This window comes from Macrotis lagotis, chromosome 2 (genome assembly GCF_037893015.1).
Source record: "Macrotis lagotis isolate mMagLag1 chromosome 2, bilby.v1.9.chrom.fasta, whole genome shotgun sequence".
In the NCBI taxonomy this organism is placed as follows: Eukaryota; Metazoa; Chordata; class Mammalia; order Peramelemorphia; family Peramelidae; genus Macrotis; species Macrotis lagotis.
Genome location: NC_133659.1, coordinates 332,605,734 through 332,623,362, shown reverse-complemented (window position 1 = coordinate 332,623,362; position 17,629 = coordinate 332,605,734). Strand labels below are relative to the sequence as shown.

General features: G+C 46.5%; 1 protein-coding gene across 1 annotated transcript in view; it reads right to left on the bottom strand.

Annotated features, from left to right (window-relative positions):
* Positions 1 to 2,886: 2,886 nt before the first annotated feature.
* Positions 2,887 to 17,629, bottom strand: part of FAM83F (family with sequence similarity 83 member F) — a 39,855-nt gene continuing 25,112 nt past the window's right edge. Inside the window, exons 2-5 of the mRNA XM_074226982.1 lie at positions 14,967 to 15,134; positions 14,053 to 14,174; positions 13,191 to 13,873; positions 2,887 to 5,389 (exon numbers count right to left, since the gene is read on the bottom strand). Coding sequence (XP_074083083.1) covers positions 5,346 to 5,389; positions 13,191 to 13,873; positions 14,053 to 14,174; positions 14,967 to 15,134 — 1,017 coding nt within the window. The 3' untranslated portion in view covers positions 2,887 to 5,345. The remainder of the gene's footprint in view (positions 5,390 to 13,190; positions 13,874 to 14,052; positions 14,175 to 14,966; positions 15,135 to 17,629) is intronic.

Sequence of the window (17,629 nt, the reverse complement as noted above, 5' to 3'; positions counted from 1 at the left end):
CATAAAAAGGGAGAAAAGACCCACATGTACAAAAATATTTACAGTAGCTCTTTTTGTGGTGGCAAAGAATTAGAAATTGAGGGGATACCCATCAACTGGGGAAGGGGTGAGCAAGTGGTGGTTTATAAATGTAATAGAGTACTATTGCTCTGTAAGAAAGGATGAGCAAATGGATTTCAGAAAAACCTGGAAAGACTTGCATGAACTGATGCAAAGTGAAATGAATAGAATCAAGAAAGCACTGGGTACAGTATCAACAACTTTGTGTGATGACCAACTATGATAGACTTGGCCCTTCTCAGCAATACAGTGATTAAAGACAATTCCAAAAGCCTTGTGATGGAAAATGCCATCCACACCCAGAGAAAGAGCTATGGAGACCAAAGTGGACCAGCTTCATTTTTTTTAATTTGTTTTTTCTTTCTCAAGATTTTCCCCTTTTGTTTTGATTCTTTCACAGCATGACCAATGTGGAAATAATATAATTGATTCTTCATGTATGACTTACATCAGATCACTTGCTGTGTTGTGGAGGAAGGAGGGAAATATGTGAAACTCAAAATCTACTAAAATGAATAACGAAAACTCTATGTGTAATTGGAAATAATAAAATAGCATTTTTTAAAAAACGACTGGAGGGGGGCGGCTAGGTGGTGCAGTGGATAGAGCAACAGTCCTGGAGTCAGGAGTACATGAGTTCAAATCCGGCCTCAGACACTTAATAATTACCTAGCTGTGTGGCCTTGGTCAAACCACTTAACCCCATTGCCCTTTACTTACTCTGGACCTCTCTTTCTTTACCTGTAAAAGAAGGGTGAAAACTAGACAACCTCTGAGATTCTTTCCAGTTTTTGATCTCTGATGCTATTGTTGCTGTGTGACCTGGGTCTCAATTTTCTCATCTGTAAAATGAGAAGACTGGACCAAAGAGCCTCTAAGGTCCCTTCTCGCTCCTACGGATAGAGAAAGAGGGTAAAGTAGATTTCACTTTGCATTTTCATATTGGGCTAAACTGAACTGCATCCTCAAGTGTCTAGTTCTAGCTTTGTTGGTTAGGGGCCCAGGCAGTCACTGGACAGTGCCCATGCCGCCTGTTGGCCACTTTCCTTGACTCACCTGCACTGGTCTCAACCTCATGAGTTAAGCTGGGCTGGGGATCCCCATCTTCTCTGCCTCTCTCATAGTGTTGATGTGAGAATCAAACAAACCTCTGGCAGCATGAATGACCCCAAGCTCTCACAAGAATATGACAAGTTTATTAGCCAGGGACCTGACTCCAGGGGTAGCAGAGCTGGCCAAAATGTGCAAGCTTCTGACATAGGGACATCAGCCCCTTCCTGGCTGGTATTCCAGGACCAAGTCAAAAATCTCACCCACCCTGGCTTCCGGGGATAAGAGCATAACCTGAGACTTGTAGGGAATCTTAGAGATCATCTTATTTACAGATAAGGAAACTGAGGTCTAGTGACCTAGTAGGTTGCAAGCCACAGAGCAGAGATTCAAAGCCAAAGCCTCTTCCTCCACATCCAAGTGACTTCCACTGCATCTCAAAGTCAGTAAGGACAGTTGGATGTGGGCTGAGGACCTCCCAGGAAATTCCATAATTTGGAGAAGAAAATTCTAGAAATAATAGATAAAAGAAAATAATCTTTTCCCCAAAGAAAACAATATTCCTAACTGCTTGGAGCTGGAAGGGACTCTGGAAATCCCCGTCTAAAATCCCCATTTTACATCCTGAGACCAAGAAGTGGGATCATTGACCCACTGAGCAAGATCACAAGGGTAGAATCCTAGACAGAACTGAACCATTGCCCCCTCAAAGTCTGGTCTCTCACATGAATTCCCAGGTAGGATAAATAAAGGCAGTGGGATGCACTGGAAAGAAACTTGTCATCTTCTCTGCCATTTACTATCAATGTGACCTTGGACAAGTCATCCCATTCTAGGTTTAATTAATCATTCATTTAAAAAAATAATTATTTTAATGTATCCTTAGTGATAACCTATTTTCTTTTATTTCACATTCATTCTCCTCCCTCTCATCAAGCTTTTCCTTTTAATAAAGATTTAAAAAAAATTACCCCAAATCCCAGTTTAGCAAAACCAATCCATTAACAATGTATATGTGGGGGCGGCTAGGTGGCGCAGTGGATAAAGCACCGGCCCTGGAGTCAGGAGTACCTGGGTTCAAATCCAGTCTCAGACACTTAATAATTGCCTAGCCGTGTGGCCTTGGTCAAGCCACTTAACCCCATTTGCCTTGCAAAAACCTAAAAAAACAAAGAAAAAAAACAATGTATGTGCAACACTTGACATCCTTAGTTCCCCATCGCTGCCTCAATTTCGGTTGAATTCACTAATGATTTATACGTGCAAGGAAAGAGAGGTAGCGTCCTTAAGTGAGAAAAGGCAGGCTGTCCTTGAAGTCAGAAAGGCCTGGGCCTAAGTCCTTAGATTGTATGGCTAAGGGGCTGGCCTTTCACCTGTCAGAGCCCAGATAATTCTCTAAGGCTCTAAATAACAGAGAATGATTACTTATCTGCAGAGAGGGAGCTAGTTTCTCTGAGATCTCCATAAGAAAATCACAGCTCTGCAGAGACAGATATAGATTGTGTGTGTGTGTGTGTGTGTGTGTGTGTGTGTGTGTGTACCCACATGCACAGAACCAAGCCTGCCCCCTCTGCCCTCCAAGGATGTGCTCATTAGAAGTTTAATCCCCAAGACCTTCCTGTGAGTTCTACCCCAATGGGACAACTCAAACCCAGGAAAGGTGGGGCTAGACCTCAGCCCAAGGCCTCCTGGACCTCGACACTTGGAACTTTTAGGACAAATCTCCATCTTTCTGGGTCACTGCATCATTTCTAGACTACAAACCTCCCTCTTGCTCCCCCGCCCCCCAACTTAGTCTATTTGATGATGCATGGCCTGCAGAATGGTAGAGGTGACCTGGCTTCTGACTCCAAGGTGACACCTTCCCCATAGCTGTCTTATTTGTATTCCCCAAAGAGGAAAAACAAGGCTAAAATCTTGGCTGTAAGTGAGCAACTGAGGCAAGTCTGGTGTGTTCTATCTCCTTTTCATATAGGAAATGCCCTCATTTTATGCATGATGAAACTAAGGTAGTGACCTATCCAAGGTCACACAGGTAGTAAACATCAAAAATAGGATTTGAACACAGGTCCTCTGACTCCCAGTCCTACCAAAGGCTGCTACATTAGGCTGTGTCCAGGAAGGTGTGTGTTCTCACCTCTTTTCTTCTCTTTGGCCCTAGTCCTTTATTACTTCCTTTGAGACCAGGGACCTACTGACTTTCATAATCTGACATTTTGATAAATTTGGAGACTTAGAATTGAAGTTTACCTAATTCTCTCCTCCCCACCTAGTTTACAGATGAAGAAACCAAGGACCCCAAAGTGGGGGGCACGAGGCAGGCAAACTCTTTGCTTCTTGGGTCGAACAACTAAGGGCTCATGGCTTTGAACTAGAGGGGAGATAACTCTCATTGCACTACGAATGGAATGGAAGTGAGACCAGTCTAAGCTCCAGGAGCCAAATCACTTTTCTTCCTTGGTGTCCTTGTTTCATCCTCACACCCCATGGGCACAGCCACAGCCATGGGCACCCTCTGAGACTGGTTGTCTCAACTTGGTAGCATGGTCACTGGTTCAACCTGTTTGGGAAAGACCATCTCAGGCTGAATTCCATTTTTAAAAATACTTTATTTCAAAGACAGGATCAAAACCCAGGGTTGTTGGTATCCATGGGCTCTGAAGTCCTCAAATCCATTTAACAGATATACTGAAGAAGGCACTGTGCGAGCTGGGGATACAAATACCAAATCAAAATGGCCCCAGCCCTCAAGAAATTTCCCAGTCTTCCACTTGGCTGAGAAGGGTGGCAGCTAATCCCCCCTCCACCATTAGCCCATCAGACATTGGTCTTATCTGTAAAACGGGCTGACACTCACACTATCTACCTCAGGATCACAAATTGAGATCTGGAGGGGCCCTCAAATACCATGAATCCAACATCCTTGTTTTGCAGATAAAGAAACTGAGGCAAATTGAGTCACCCAAAGCTCACCCTGGTGCTAATGGTGGAGGGGGGATTCAAAGGCATGAACTTATCCAATAATCTTCTAGTGGTCTTGAAGAAAGAACAGGGTTTTGGACCCTTTGGGTGCTCTCCTGGGCAGCTAATCTGTCCAGACATTCCTTCTCCAAATCACATTTTTATATGCATTAAAAATACATAAAACAACAAAGGAAACCCATTATGCTGAAATCTAGTGATCAAAATATTTAAAAAACAAAGTATTTAAAAAAATAAGTTCAAAGCCCCCAGATGAAGAACCCCTGCTTTTTACCCCTTAGTCCCTGTGTAAGACCCCCTCACTCCCCATTGCCTCCAACCCCACTAATAATCTCTTCCCTTAGCTCTAAAATGGGGAGGTTGGACTAGAGAGAGGAGCTCCAAAATCCAATCTAGTTTCTAAATCTTGTGATCCTATGATCTGAAAAAGGCAGAAACAGAAGTTGCTTGGGGGGTGGGGAGAAGAGGGACATGAGACTTCAGCCTGGCTGGCATTTCCTAGGCAGAAGCCCCCAGGGGTTCCTGCATAGCACTAAGCCTCCTTTCTCTAGGAAGCCCACCAACTATAGAAAGTAATCATTTCTCTTTATCCATGAACCAAGGATGAGAAATTGATGACCCCGATTGCATATGCCTTTCCCCCCTCATACCTATTTCTCTCTGTGCACTGCTAGGAGAGCTTCCAGAGGCCCCTAGTCTGCACTGGAATATCCCGAACTAATGGTTAATTCCAGTTTTCACTAATATGCCTTCAGAAGGGAAGTTCCCTCTGTCCCAGCCCATTCCACTTCAAACAGTTTGAGTCTAATCTCCACCAAAGGAGAGTCCTTCTAATACTTGTGATACTTCCTATGGTCTTCCAGCATTTGTGATTTAAGTTCTGCCCTGAGGCCTGGCTCACTCCAAAGGTCCAGAATCACCAGTAATAAGCAGAAAAGGAAAAAAAAAAAGACAAGAATCGAGGCTAGTAGGATTCCTTGGTTCCCATCAAGTTAAGGCACAAGTTAGAAGTGTTCCTTCTGCTCCTACTAAATGTAAACATGGAGCCGATTTCACCCAAAACATCTGGCGAACTAACTCTGTCCAGGACCCATGATGATCATCATTGAGGAAGACAACCCAAACACAGGCCCAGAAGCCAGAAGCTTTTGATGGTCCATTCAGGAGTCCTTAATCAAGGCAGTTGAGGGGGGTTAGGGCAGTGTGAGAAGTCTGAGGCCAACTCTGGGTCCTGCCGGACAGGGTCTCCAGATTCATGAAATCACACAGTTGTTTGGCTTGGTGGGACCTGTTCTACCTGCAGAGATGGACACAAAGAAAGACACTGATTAGAATGGGAGCTCCCTGAAGGCAGGGACTGTCTTCAACATTTTTTTATATACCAGACCCATAGTAACAAAATGCTTTGGATGGATTCAAGGGAAGCTCTATTATGAACTTTCTTTCCCTCAAGCTTCTGGATATACATATAAAAATATATATATAAATTTTCTAACACCTTCATATCCCTTCCTGCTTGTCTATCTAGTCCCCTATTACCAAAGATGTAAAAAAAAGTTCAGTAAACCTTGTCTAATAATATAGAATATTCCAGACCCATATCCTTCTGTAAAGAAGATCCTAGAAAAGTGATCTCAAATTTTTTTTTTTAAATCACAGGACCCTTTTGTATTATTTAAAAATTATTGAGGGGGCAGCTAGGTGGTGCAATGGATAGAGCATATCCAGCCTCAGACACTTCATTACCTAGTTATGTGACCTTGGGCAAGTCATTTAACCCCACTGTCTTGCAAAAACCAAAAAAAAATCTGAGGATATTTCCACAACCCAAAGAGCTTTTATTTATATGGGTTGCATTTATATTGATGCTATTACAAATTAAAACATCTTAATATTATGAAAAGTTTTGACCTTGGGGATGCCCTGAAAGGCTTTGGGGAACTCTTCACCATCACCATTACCACCAGCATTTTTTTTGTTTGTTTTTTTAGGTTTTTGCAAGGCAATGGGCTTAAGTGGCTTGCCCAAGGCCACACAGCTAGGTCATTATTAAGTGTCTGAGAACCCAGGTACTCCTGACTCCAAGGCCAGTGCTTTATCTACTACGCCACCTAGTCACCCCACTACCACTAGCATTTTAAAGGCACTTGAAGGTTTGGTAGACACTTAACACTGTTATTTCAATTAAGCCTTACAAGTAGCCTAGGAGACTGACTTGTTCTATTTGGACTCAGAGGGCAGAATCAGCAGAGATGAATGGGAAAACTGCAGAAGCAGATTTCAGACCTACACAAGGAAGAACATATGGGGGTGGTCTGTTACCCTTCTCTGAAAGTCTTCATTTGGGGGTCAGGTGGCCCAATACTCAGGGTGGCTTTCTAATGGATTTCCAGTGGTATGTGTGGTTCAGTAATCTTGGAGTTTCCAGCAGAACCAGATTCTCCACCACAGCCAGGCAGCCAACATTCCTCCTCCCCCTTGTGCCAGGTTGGCAGTTGGCCATCTTCCACTTTCTGACCCAACAGGAACCAGCCAGGGCAGACCCTGCTCCATCTGGCCTGTCCATGTTTGGGGGGTGGGAGGGGGGGACATGAACCTTTGTGCTTCCCCCTCCTGGTTCCTGTTGGTTTCTCTTCAATAGAAGCAGGGTTTCCTTGGACGGTCCTGCCTCTCCCCCCACAAAGAGTGCTCCTAGCACCTTCGAGCAGCTGTGAACTCAATTAAGGGGATGTCTGCCTCTCTCTTCCAGGCCATTAGCAAGAAAGATGTTAAAACAGACTTCTAGCACTGATTCCAGAAGTTCCTTGCCTCCCTTCCCATAAACACATCCCTTGGAGCCAGTCCCTGCATTCATCACGCACCATTGTTTATGGACCATTAGGCCAGGCCCAGCCCATTCTTTCAGGACTCTGCCATCTGACAACAAAATCCAGATGTTCCCACTCCTGACTCTAACTTCCATCCCTCCAGATTATTCAGGAAGTCTCCATACTTGTCCTCAGGAGGCAGGTCTGGCTTGGTCTGGATTTTCTCCCTATCATTTCATAGGCAAAAGAAACTGGAGGGTTTCCCCCCACTGAGCCAGCCTGGCGTTGGCCCGTCCCTTGGGCTGGCATCTGGACGGCTTCCAGGTTGGGTAACTGCCTCTCTTGGGTCCCCAGGCTGTTTCAGCTGGACAGAGACTCGTGCCTTCCTCTCCTGTTTCATTTGCTGGGCCTATTAAGCATTTGCCACAACCCTCCCCAGAGGCAGAGGCATTTTGGTGGTAGACAAGCTGAGGTGGGGGGCAGAATGTGAAGCAGTCTTCTTCCCTGGAGGCTTTCCTTCCCAACCCAATGCTCACCTGCTCACCCCTTCCAACTCCCTCCTCTAAAGGGAGAAGGCCGGGCCAGGAGGGATGGGAAGACCCCAGGGTGGGCTTTGACATTTATTTCAAATTTTTGAAGTTATACAGTCATGTCCAGTTTTTGGTGGCCCCATTGGGATTTTCTTGGCAGAGATCCTTGAGTAGTTTGCCAATTCCTTCTCCAGCTCATTTTACAAATGAGGAAACTAAGGCAAAGAGGGTTAAATGACTCACCTAGGGTCACATAACCAGTAAATGTCTGAGGTCACATTTGAACTAGGCTCTTCCTGACTTCAGGCTCAGAGTTCTAACCACTGCCCTAGCTGTCTGGTGTATTGCTCCCTACCTGTATGAGAACCACACAGAGAGGTTGGGGGGAGGTGTGGAAGAAGGGTCGAGTTCAAATCCTACTTGTGGTGATGTCCCTAACCTAAAGCCTAGATTACTGCGAAAAGTTATTCATCACAGTGGGTTATCCTAGTCTTCATTTAAACACTTCAGCCCTGGGACTTCAGAAAAGCCTGGAAAGACTTGTAAGAACAGATACTGAGTGAAGGGAGCAGAACCAGGAGAACAATGTAGACATTATGATCAACTGTAATATACTTAGAACCTCTCAGCAGTTTAGTGACCAAGGACCATTCTTTTTTTTTTGTTGTTTGCTTGTTTGACTTTTTTTTTGGCAAAGCAATGAGTTTAAGTGACTTGTCCAAGGTCACACATCTAGATAATTATTAAATGTCTGAGGCTGGATTTGAATTCAGGTCCTCCTGACTCCAGGGCTGGTGCTCTATCCACTGCACCAGCTAGTTGCACTTGAGCAAGGACAGATCTAAAGGACTTGTGATGGAAAATGCCATCCAGAGAAAGACTTATATGGAGTCAATGCAAACCAAAGCAGACTATTTTTACTTGCTAAAACTTCTTTTATTTACTTTTCTTTTTTTTTTCTGCTGGTTTTTTCCCTTCAGTTCTAATTCCTCTTTCACAGAATAACTGTGAAATTGTCATACATGATTGTACATGTTTAACTTATTTCAGATTACTGGCCATCTTGGAGAAGGGGAAGGGAGGTAAAACAGCTTATAAAGTGATGAATGTTGAAAATGACCTTTGCATGTATTTGGGAAAAAATAAAAACACAAAAGAACAAAAACAAAAAAGCTACTTCACCCTTCCCAGAGTGGCATTCAAGGCCCTTCCCAATTCAGCACCACTTCACCTTTCTAGTCTCGCCCCCTTTCCAGGACTGTGATTCCCACCCATGACTGAAACAGGGCTATTCACCGTGTCCTGGTTCATGCTATGAGATTCTGTGACTTACAGTTTGTGTGATGAAGGGAAAGTCACCGGCCTTCTCTGAGACTCGGTTTCCTCAACGGTAAAATGGGGAACCTGGACTAAGATAATTCCTAGGCCTTTTCCAGTTCAAATCTACAGGCCCCTCTAAGATTTGGTCTTCTCATCTATAAAACAGGGGCAGTGCCATTCAGACCATGGGGAGGGGTCTGCTTTCTCACAGGATGGGCGTTGGAAATTGCTGTTTTAAAACTCAGTCCACTATAAGACAACTGCTTTGTGACATTTGTTATTATGAATGGATCATTCTAGATCGCGTGAATAGCTTCTCCCAGTGGATGGCAGAACTTTTAGCCTTCCAGACCCCTATCAGACTCTCCCTTTCTGAATACAGGCCTCTTGTGTTTCTCTAGCTCTAACTTGGCCCCCTTCACAGTGCTGGCAGTGAGTGTTTTAAGGAAAGACCCAGGCTGTCCCTCCCAAACCCTTTCAGAGGCCTCCTGGACCCCCCTGATTGGTCAGTCAGCTGCACTTTGAGTTTTATTCTATTCTGGTCCAATAGGCCTGTCAAACTTCTCCCTGACCTCATCCTGCTTCAGTGGATTCATGCCAGACCCCCCCCTACAGCCTCTGCACATACTTCCTTGATCACACACCTCCTCTTCTTCCACAAAGCCTTCCCTGAATTGTTCCAAGGGGCCACTTCTTTGCCCTAACCACATTTTACCTTGTATCACAAACATTTCTAAATCCCCTCCATCACCTCAAAGCTCTCTGAGGGTAGGGGCAGTCTGCCAGGGCCTGGCATTGAGTAAACATCTGATGTATTGAATTGTAGGCTCCCTGAGAGCAGGGCCCTCCTTGGTCTTCCTTTTATTCCTGCCCCCCCTCCCCCAGAGCCTAGCTGAGGAACTTACCCATAGTAGATGCCTACTGGATATCTGTTCAACACCTCTTGGGAAATGCCAAGGTAGGCTGGGGCTGGGCTTGGCCACTAGAGGGGAGCAGAGGGTTGCAGATGGCATGGGCAAGACCCTCGTGGTCTCTGCCCACAGACTACCCCCGGGCTGAGTGCTAGGCAGCCCACGTGGGCACTGTGAGGATGGTCATGGCATTCTCTCACAGGCTGATTGGGAGGATCAGATTCAATTTACGGAAGGTGCCTTGCCAAACTAAAAGACTGTAAGATCACAAGCTTCGTTCTTGTTCTCATTTTCTTTTTCCCGTCTCTCTTCTTATCCAGCCACAGATTCCCAGAAAGTGGGGGAAAAGTACCCAACATCTTTTCTGGGACCTTGAGCCCCAGAGAGTGGCAGCAAGCCATAGTGGGCAGAGGTCTGGACTTGGGAGTAAGGAAGACCTAGGTCTCAGTTTTCCCATCTGTAAGATGAGATGGGGAGACTACAGTGCCTTGGACATCCTTCTAGCTCCAGAGCTAGGGTCCTAGGCCTCAACAGTCATGTAACCTTGTGCAAACCTGTAGGAGGTGGGGGAGGTTAGCTCATTCTCCAGGCCACAGTTTCCCCATCTGTTGAATGAGGGAGACAGTCTTGATGCCATCCAGGGCTCTTGGGCTTCCAAGCTGATGATTTTATTCTATGTTAGCATCTCCATTCTCAGGAATGAGCTGGAGGTTTGGGGGTTGAGAGAGGGTCCCATCCTGGGCAAGGGCATATATGCTTCACAGGCTCATGGAGGTAGGGCCAGAAGGGGTCTCAGGAGCCATCTTCTACCTTCCTTGTTTTTTTTTTTTTTTTTGATGCTTCTATTTCTTCTCTGGTCCAAGTGTCTTTATCTTTATAAGGAAGCTTATAACCCCTTCTTCTGCCATGAGGACCAAAGAGGCTGGGAAGCCCTTAGGTGATGCACTGGAGTGAGTCCCAAGTTTGGAATCTTGGACCAACCACCCCTCCTCTAGGGTACCAGGGCTTCCTGATCCTCTTCCCCCTCATCTCCATTTCTCTGGGCCCTTCCTCTCCTTCCAGAATCAGTCTAAGGTGACCCCTCCTCCCAGTTCTACAAAGCCACCTACTGCTCTTAGGTCATCCAAGCAGGACAACTAAGGGAGACCCCCCCCCCAAAATCTTGAGGAATCCACCAGAGACACTGGGAAAGGGCAGGCCAGTGGGGCTGTAGGGTTTCCATGGAGACATCACCTAGGGGGAGGATGGCTTCCCCTTTCTCAGTATGGGCTCTTCTCCCTTCCTCCCTTCCTCCTTTCCTCCCTTCCCTGCCAGGTGTTCTCCATGGCAACCCTTCCTCTCTGGAAGAGGCACAAGGCAGTGGAGCATCTGGTGGGGTGGGGGTAGGGGGACAAACCAGAGGAGAGGGAGGAAACACCATCTCTCTCATACAATGGAGCCCACAGAGGAAAAGAAAGGTGAATTGGGGGTCCAAGAATCTAGGTTCAAATCCTGATTTGAATGACTCCATCACTGGGTCTCGGTTTCCTCATCGAAAACAATGGGTTTTAGACTGAATGATCTTCCCACCCTGATTGACTCTCTTGGGGTCTCCCTTTCCAACCCTTTCTAAAACAGCTTTAGACTCAATACTTTTTAAGCTCTTTGAGATGAAGGAACTCACAGGAATCCCAGGCTATCTTCACACCCCAGGAGGGCAGGAGGAGAGAGGTGGTTCTCATCTGAAGGGAGTCTGAGGAGAGCTGGGCCCTCCCTGAGCCCCAGGACACCCTCATTCTTATGCCTCAGTGGGGAGTCCCAGGCCCTAAGTCTGCCTCTCCGAGGTGCCACATCCCACATGGGTGATGAGGGACCTACACGTAAGGACCTCTGAGATCTCAACTGGTTCTAGGGTGGTGACCTTCCAAAGTAAAGATAACAGAAAAGGAAAAAAAAATCCCTCTCCATTGCTCAAGAAGAAAGATCATTCAAGAGCCAGGAGGCTCCTGGGAGATGACTTGGTTTCACCCTTTCTCCTTAAAGAAGAGAGGAGGGGTGGCTAGGTGGCGCAGTAGATAGAGCACCGGCCCGGGAGTCAGGAGGACCTGAGTTCAAATCCGACCTCAGACACTTAATAATTACCTAGTTGTGTGGCCTTGGGCAAGCCACTCAACCCCATTGCCTTGCAAAAACTAAAAAACAAAACAAACAAAAAACCCAACAACAAGAGAAGCCACCTGTCTGTAGATACAAATTTGGAATTTGAACTTGGCTCTTCTGGCCCCAAAGCCTGGGGTTCTTCTACTAATCCTGAGGACTATGATCCCCATTTTACAAATACAGAAACAAAGTCTTAGCAAGCCTTGCCCAAAGTCACTTGGCTGGGAAGAGCCAGGGCCTTGCTGAAGTAGGCCAGGCTTGGTCGCAATGCTCCCTTGTGCACCTTTCTCTGTCTCTTCTCCATTGATCTACTCCCTTCCCCTCTAGTTCCCAGGGGGGGAATCTATTTCGGTGGCCAGGGAACATGAGCAGCCCAGGATATTGGTATCACTCTCTCCCCAAAGTCGTGTCTGTAAGATAAATTAGACACAACCCTGACCTTCCAGAAGCTCTTGATCTAAGACACAGATAAGTTCTTAGAGAATAGAAAAACAAAAATTTTAAATAAAAAACACTAAAGGGCAGCCACTAACCAGGACTGGAAACAGATTCAGTAAATATTTCAATGAGACAAACAAAGGCCACGTCAGATCATGTACCAAGGCAGGTGGGCCCCACCCCTCCGGGTTGAAGGATCTAACCCTGCTGAAAAGAGCCCCCACCAGAAGTCAGAACCTCTGCATTCTAGTACTGGCTCTAAAACATCTGATAGAATGGAAGTGGTGGAGGGCAGGGACCCTATTTCTGCCTCTATCTCCAGAGACTAGTCCAAGGCCTGGTGTATACATAACAGGCACTTACTAAAACTGTATCTTATACAAGTGCCCTCTCTGGGCCTCAGTTTCCCCACCTATAAAATGAGGACTGTACAACAACAGGGTGATTAGGATTCCTGGATTGATTGATATAGATTATAATAATTTAAAGATAGAAAAGTCCCTAACAGTCTAAGCTCCTCACTTTATAGGTGAAGGGAAATCCCAGAGAGACTTTCCCAAGGTCATTTAAGTAGTTAGTAATAACACCGACACTCAAACTCAAGTCTCACAATTCCCAAGTTGGGTACCCTATGAGAAGGAGGGGGGTTACAGGTGTGGAACATTCTATCCAGTGCCAGCCTTGGTTCACATGCCAGTTGGTGTTGCTGAACTTGCCCTCCCCCACTTTTTTTTTTTTATTCTTTGTGAGAAAGGAAGGCTCCCTGGGCTGGCAGTAAGGGAGGGATACATTTGCAAAGAAGATGATATAAAAACAAAAGATGGGAATAAAAATAGCTTTTGAAATGTGTTTTGGAGGGGTATGTGGCATAACTGGAATTGTACACTGACTGGGGGATGGGTCAAGGAAGAGGAAGTGGGAAACAGCAGACAGAGTCAGGGTAGGATGCCCACCTGTGATGCTGCCATTGCTCTGGACACAGTCATTGGTGCTGTGGGTCGCTGAGTCCATGGCTGGCTTCCTCACCACCACACATTCCCCATCAGAGAAGGTCTCACTGGAGAGGGAGCTGACCATGCCATTGGAGGCGTGAGCACGTTTTGACCTCCAGGAGAACCTCCCGCCTGGGCGCTTGCCCTCTTTGGTGGCAGCAGCAGCTCCATTGGTGACATCGGTTTTCTTAGGTTGGATTGAAGGCTCCTTGCCTTTGGGCTTCAGTTCTGCTCGTTTGATTCCTTCCAGGGGCAGAGGTTCTATCACTGGCAGCACCTGATCTAGTGTGACCAAGTCATGCAGAAAACTCTCAAGGCGCCGGGTGGACTCGGAGCCTTCCCCATCGCCCTCCTCTGGTTCCTCCTTCCCCCCGCCTCTGTCCTCCTGCTTCTGACGCACCGCCCAGCGCATCATCTCCCCAGGAGGCTGTCGGCTACCCACCACCAGGGCATACTTTGGGTTGATCAATTTGCGGGCCACCGTGGAGGAGTATTTGAAGCCCGTCAGGCCTAGTTCTCGGTACAGGTCCACTTCCTCCGAGATAGCATAGAGTTCCCGAAACTCCACATCAAAGGGCTCTACGTGCTGCCCTGTCAACACTAACAGAAGATTTCTGTCCACATAGGAGGAACTCCAAGTAAAGCTGGAAAAAAGAAGCGATGCCCTCTTAGTCCTCTTGGCCCCAGGTGCCACCTCCACCCTCCCCAAGCTACAGGCTCCCCTGACTCCATTGCCCAATGCTCCAAGGACATTGGAGTCAGAAAGGACTGAAGAGAAGAGAGGTAATCTCTTCTGCCCAGCTCTGTCCTTGGTCCCACTCACCTGTAAGAGCCTGTAGCGACTTTATCACCATCTACCATCAGAAACCGTGAAGACAGGGTGCCTCGGACCTTTCCGGTAGGTGTATAGAACCCAACACCAGTCACGGAGCGGGTTCGGATGTTCTGGTGGGGAGATGAGACAGGATTAAGGTCCCCTTGACCTGTGGGGCCTGGGATAGGTGTTTGGATGGCAGAAAATGGGTCCCCCTGCTCTGCAGGACCTTGGCCATACATTGCTCAGATGGTTGGAAACCCCCTCCATCCCTAACCCTCAGTAGAAGCAGATTGGTTCCTGGGCCCAGAAATCTTAAACCCTTCCAGATAGCAGTGAGGCCAGCTCTTACCCTACCCCAGAAAAGTGTCCCTCTGAAAAGGCAGATGGAGACCAGGTCACTGAAATGTGGACAAAGGCTGAACTAGACTGCTCAATAGTTACCAGACTTCCTGAGTTTGACCACAATCATGAGGATTCCCATTCAAATCCTGACTCTGAATTTTACTGGTTGAGTTACCTAGGGCAAAATATTTAACTACTTTGGAGTCTCATTTTCTTCCTCTGTAAAATGGGTACACAACCTATAGGATCCAGTGAGATGTGGCTTCTAAAAGGCAATGCCAACCTGTTATCATTTCAAAGGGCCACCCAAGACTCTGTGCTTCACTACAATATTGGTGATGACCTAAGGCTTGGAAGCACCAAGCAGGGGCTTCACTTGAGAGTGGTCTGGATCAGAACTTGGGGAACCCTCCTTCCCTCCTCACACCAAGAGTGGAAGTCATAGGCAGATATCTGTTATTTGCTTTGAATGCTAACTTCATGTCCAGGTGGGGAGCAGAAAAGGTAGAGGAGAGGCTGTTCCCTTTTACAGAGTCTGGGACCTTTTCCCACCCTTTCCTCAGAGATCTAGGCCATACCCGTATTTGAAAATCATTGAACTCCAATGTCTGGCACATCTCTAGAAAGTGCTTGACGCCCCCTTCATCCAGAATTATGTACACGGGGACCCGTCTCTTATAGGCAGCATTGACAATGTCCTGGAAGATGTCCCCATCAGTGAAAAGGTCCATGACTACCGCAATGACCTGGAAGGCAAGAATGATAGGTTTATCACCCTGAGCCACACAAAGGAGGAGCCAAATAAATGCTTTATTTATTGATTGATAGTGGCTTCACTGTGCCTAGGGACAGGCCTCAAACTCAGGAAGCAGGGACAACCCAGCATGGAGACACAGATTAGGCCGGGTGGAGCAGCCATGACCTGTACCTAAAACCACCCTTAGACCTAGAAAGGTGTGCACAAATAGGTACAAATAGCTACATTTATGTTGCTTCTGTAGGTCTTTAAAATGCTTTCCAACTATTATCTTATTTACTATGTCAGAAAGGGAGAAATTTAAACTTGGAGGATACCTTCAAGTTTAAATTTTTAATAGCTCTGTGGGTTCACCTAGAGGAGCCTCACTTCCCTCTGTAAAAAGACAACACTACCTGTAGAGCCTACATTACATAGCTGCTGGGACCATTTAATGGGATAATGTGTGTAAAAACACTCTGAAATCATAAAATGCTTAGAGCATGCTCCTCTCTCCCCCATCAAGGGAGGCATGGCCTCCTGAAATGACCCATTAACCGCAGACCAAGAGTTCTGATGCCTGGCAACATTGTTTCCCTTTTCTTTCTTACTGTGACCATGTGCATTATTTTCTTGGTTCACCTCATTTTCAGTTCATAGAAATCTTCCCAAGTCTCTCTGGAGTTTTTAATGTTCTTCATTTCTCATGGCTCGAATGATTCCATTACATTCAAATACCACAAATTGTCTCTTCAACAAGTGTAATCCCCTTTGTGCCCCCAGCAAACTTGGACATTACTTAAACGCCCTTCCTGTCCCTCAAAATGATTTTTTAAACATTTTAAACATTGTGCATATTCTTTATTTACCTTGATGCTTCTATGTTGCCTTCTCCAACATACTCCAAATCGCACTGTTTACAATGTTTATATTTTTCTGTCTTCCCTACATTCATACTCTTTTAGTCCAGTGGAATATAAACTCCTTGAGGACAGGTACAGATTCTTTTTTATGTCTTTGCACCCCCAGGGCCTGGCATGCTGCAGGGGCCTAATCAATGTCTAGTGACATTAAGGGGTGGGCATCTTAAAAGGGAGGCTAAGGGCTGTTCCCTCCATCCCAAAGAGAAATTACAGGGCACAGAAGTGCTCACCTTGCTGGTGAGGCAAGGAGTAGGTTCATTTAAGGATTCCTCACAGTTGCATGACCATTGGCCAAAGCTGGGTTGAGCCTCATCTTCCCCCAATGGTCCTCACTGGTCTCATTCCCATGGCTTCCAGGTGTCCCACCTCACACCATTTTCAAATCAAACCACCTGGATCAAGTCCAATCTTCTCACTTTGGCATTCAAGGCTCTTTGCAATCTGATTCATTTCTAGTCTTTTCTCCAGTTGTTCTCCTGCAAACCTTTCACTTCATTAGCTCTCAAAGAGGGGTTACTTACTAATAAATCCTACCTCCAGACCTTGGCTCATGCTGTTCTCTCTGTCTGATGTCTTTCTTCCTCCTCTCTATGCTGTCATTACCTCACCCATTCTTCAAGGCTCAATTCTGTTTCTATCAGACCTGGAAGGGGCCTCAGAGGTCATCTAATTCAACAATCTCATTTTACAGAGGAGGAAACTAAGGCACAGAGAGAAGTGTCTTGCTCAAGGTCTCAATAGGAAGTAAGCTTCTAAGGTAGGATGGGTCAGGCAGTTGTGAAAGGTTTCTGGGTAAGTATTGGCTCTGTTCCCCTCTCTCCCTCCCAGGACCAGGGGATGGCAGCCTGTCACTTGGGTGAGACTATGCCAGCTGTGTCAGTACTAGATTAAACAGTAAAATACTTGTATTAAAAAAATCCATTGCTCTCTGCTCATGGAAAAGGAGTGCTAATTACCTTGTGTTCAGTCTCCGTGGGTGCCGTCTGACACTCAGCTCTGTAGTGTCAGACCTATGGCAGCCAGCCCCCTTCCTTCTGGGCCTCTGCGACCCTGATTCATCCAGGACAATTTCAATGGATGCTCTTGGGGGAGTGGGTGAAGATACAATCCTCCCCTCCATACCAGGCTGGGCTGAACATCCTGTCCTAGGCTCAGCTTCCCAGGAAGAGACACCAAGATTGCCTGTGTCTCTGCCTGCTCACCCCCCCCCCCCCTTGCCCAGGAAGGGACACCAAGATCACCTCTGTCTCTGCCTGTTCATCTCCACTGCCCAGGAAGAAACACCAAGTTCACTTCTGTCTCTGACCACTCATCCTCGCCACCCACAGATAGGCAGTACCCCCAAGAGATATGGCCTTGAGTCAGCAGCCATTCGCAGAAACTGCTGGGCTAAGAAGCCCCCCACCCCAACCCCCAGGCAGGCTGGCCTCCATTGCACCTAGTGCCTGGCTGGCTTCTTGTTATAAAGTTGGGGGGGGAGGGGGAGGGAAACTTCCTTCTACCTGCCATTCAGTTTTAATTAAACAGCCCAACTCTGCTAATTCCCTCTCTGGGTTTCTTCAAAACTATCAGATGCTAAAAA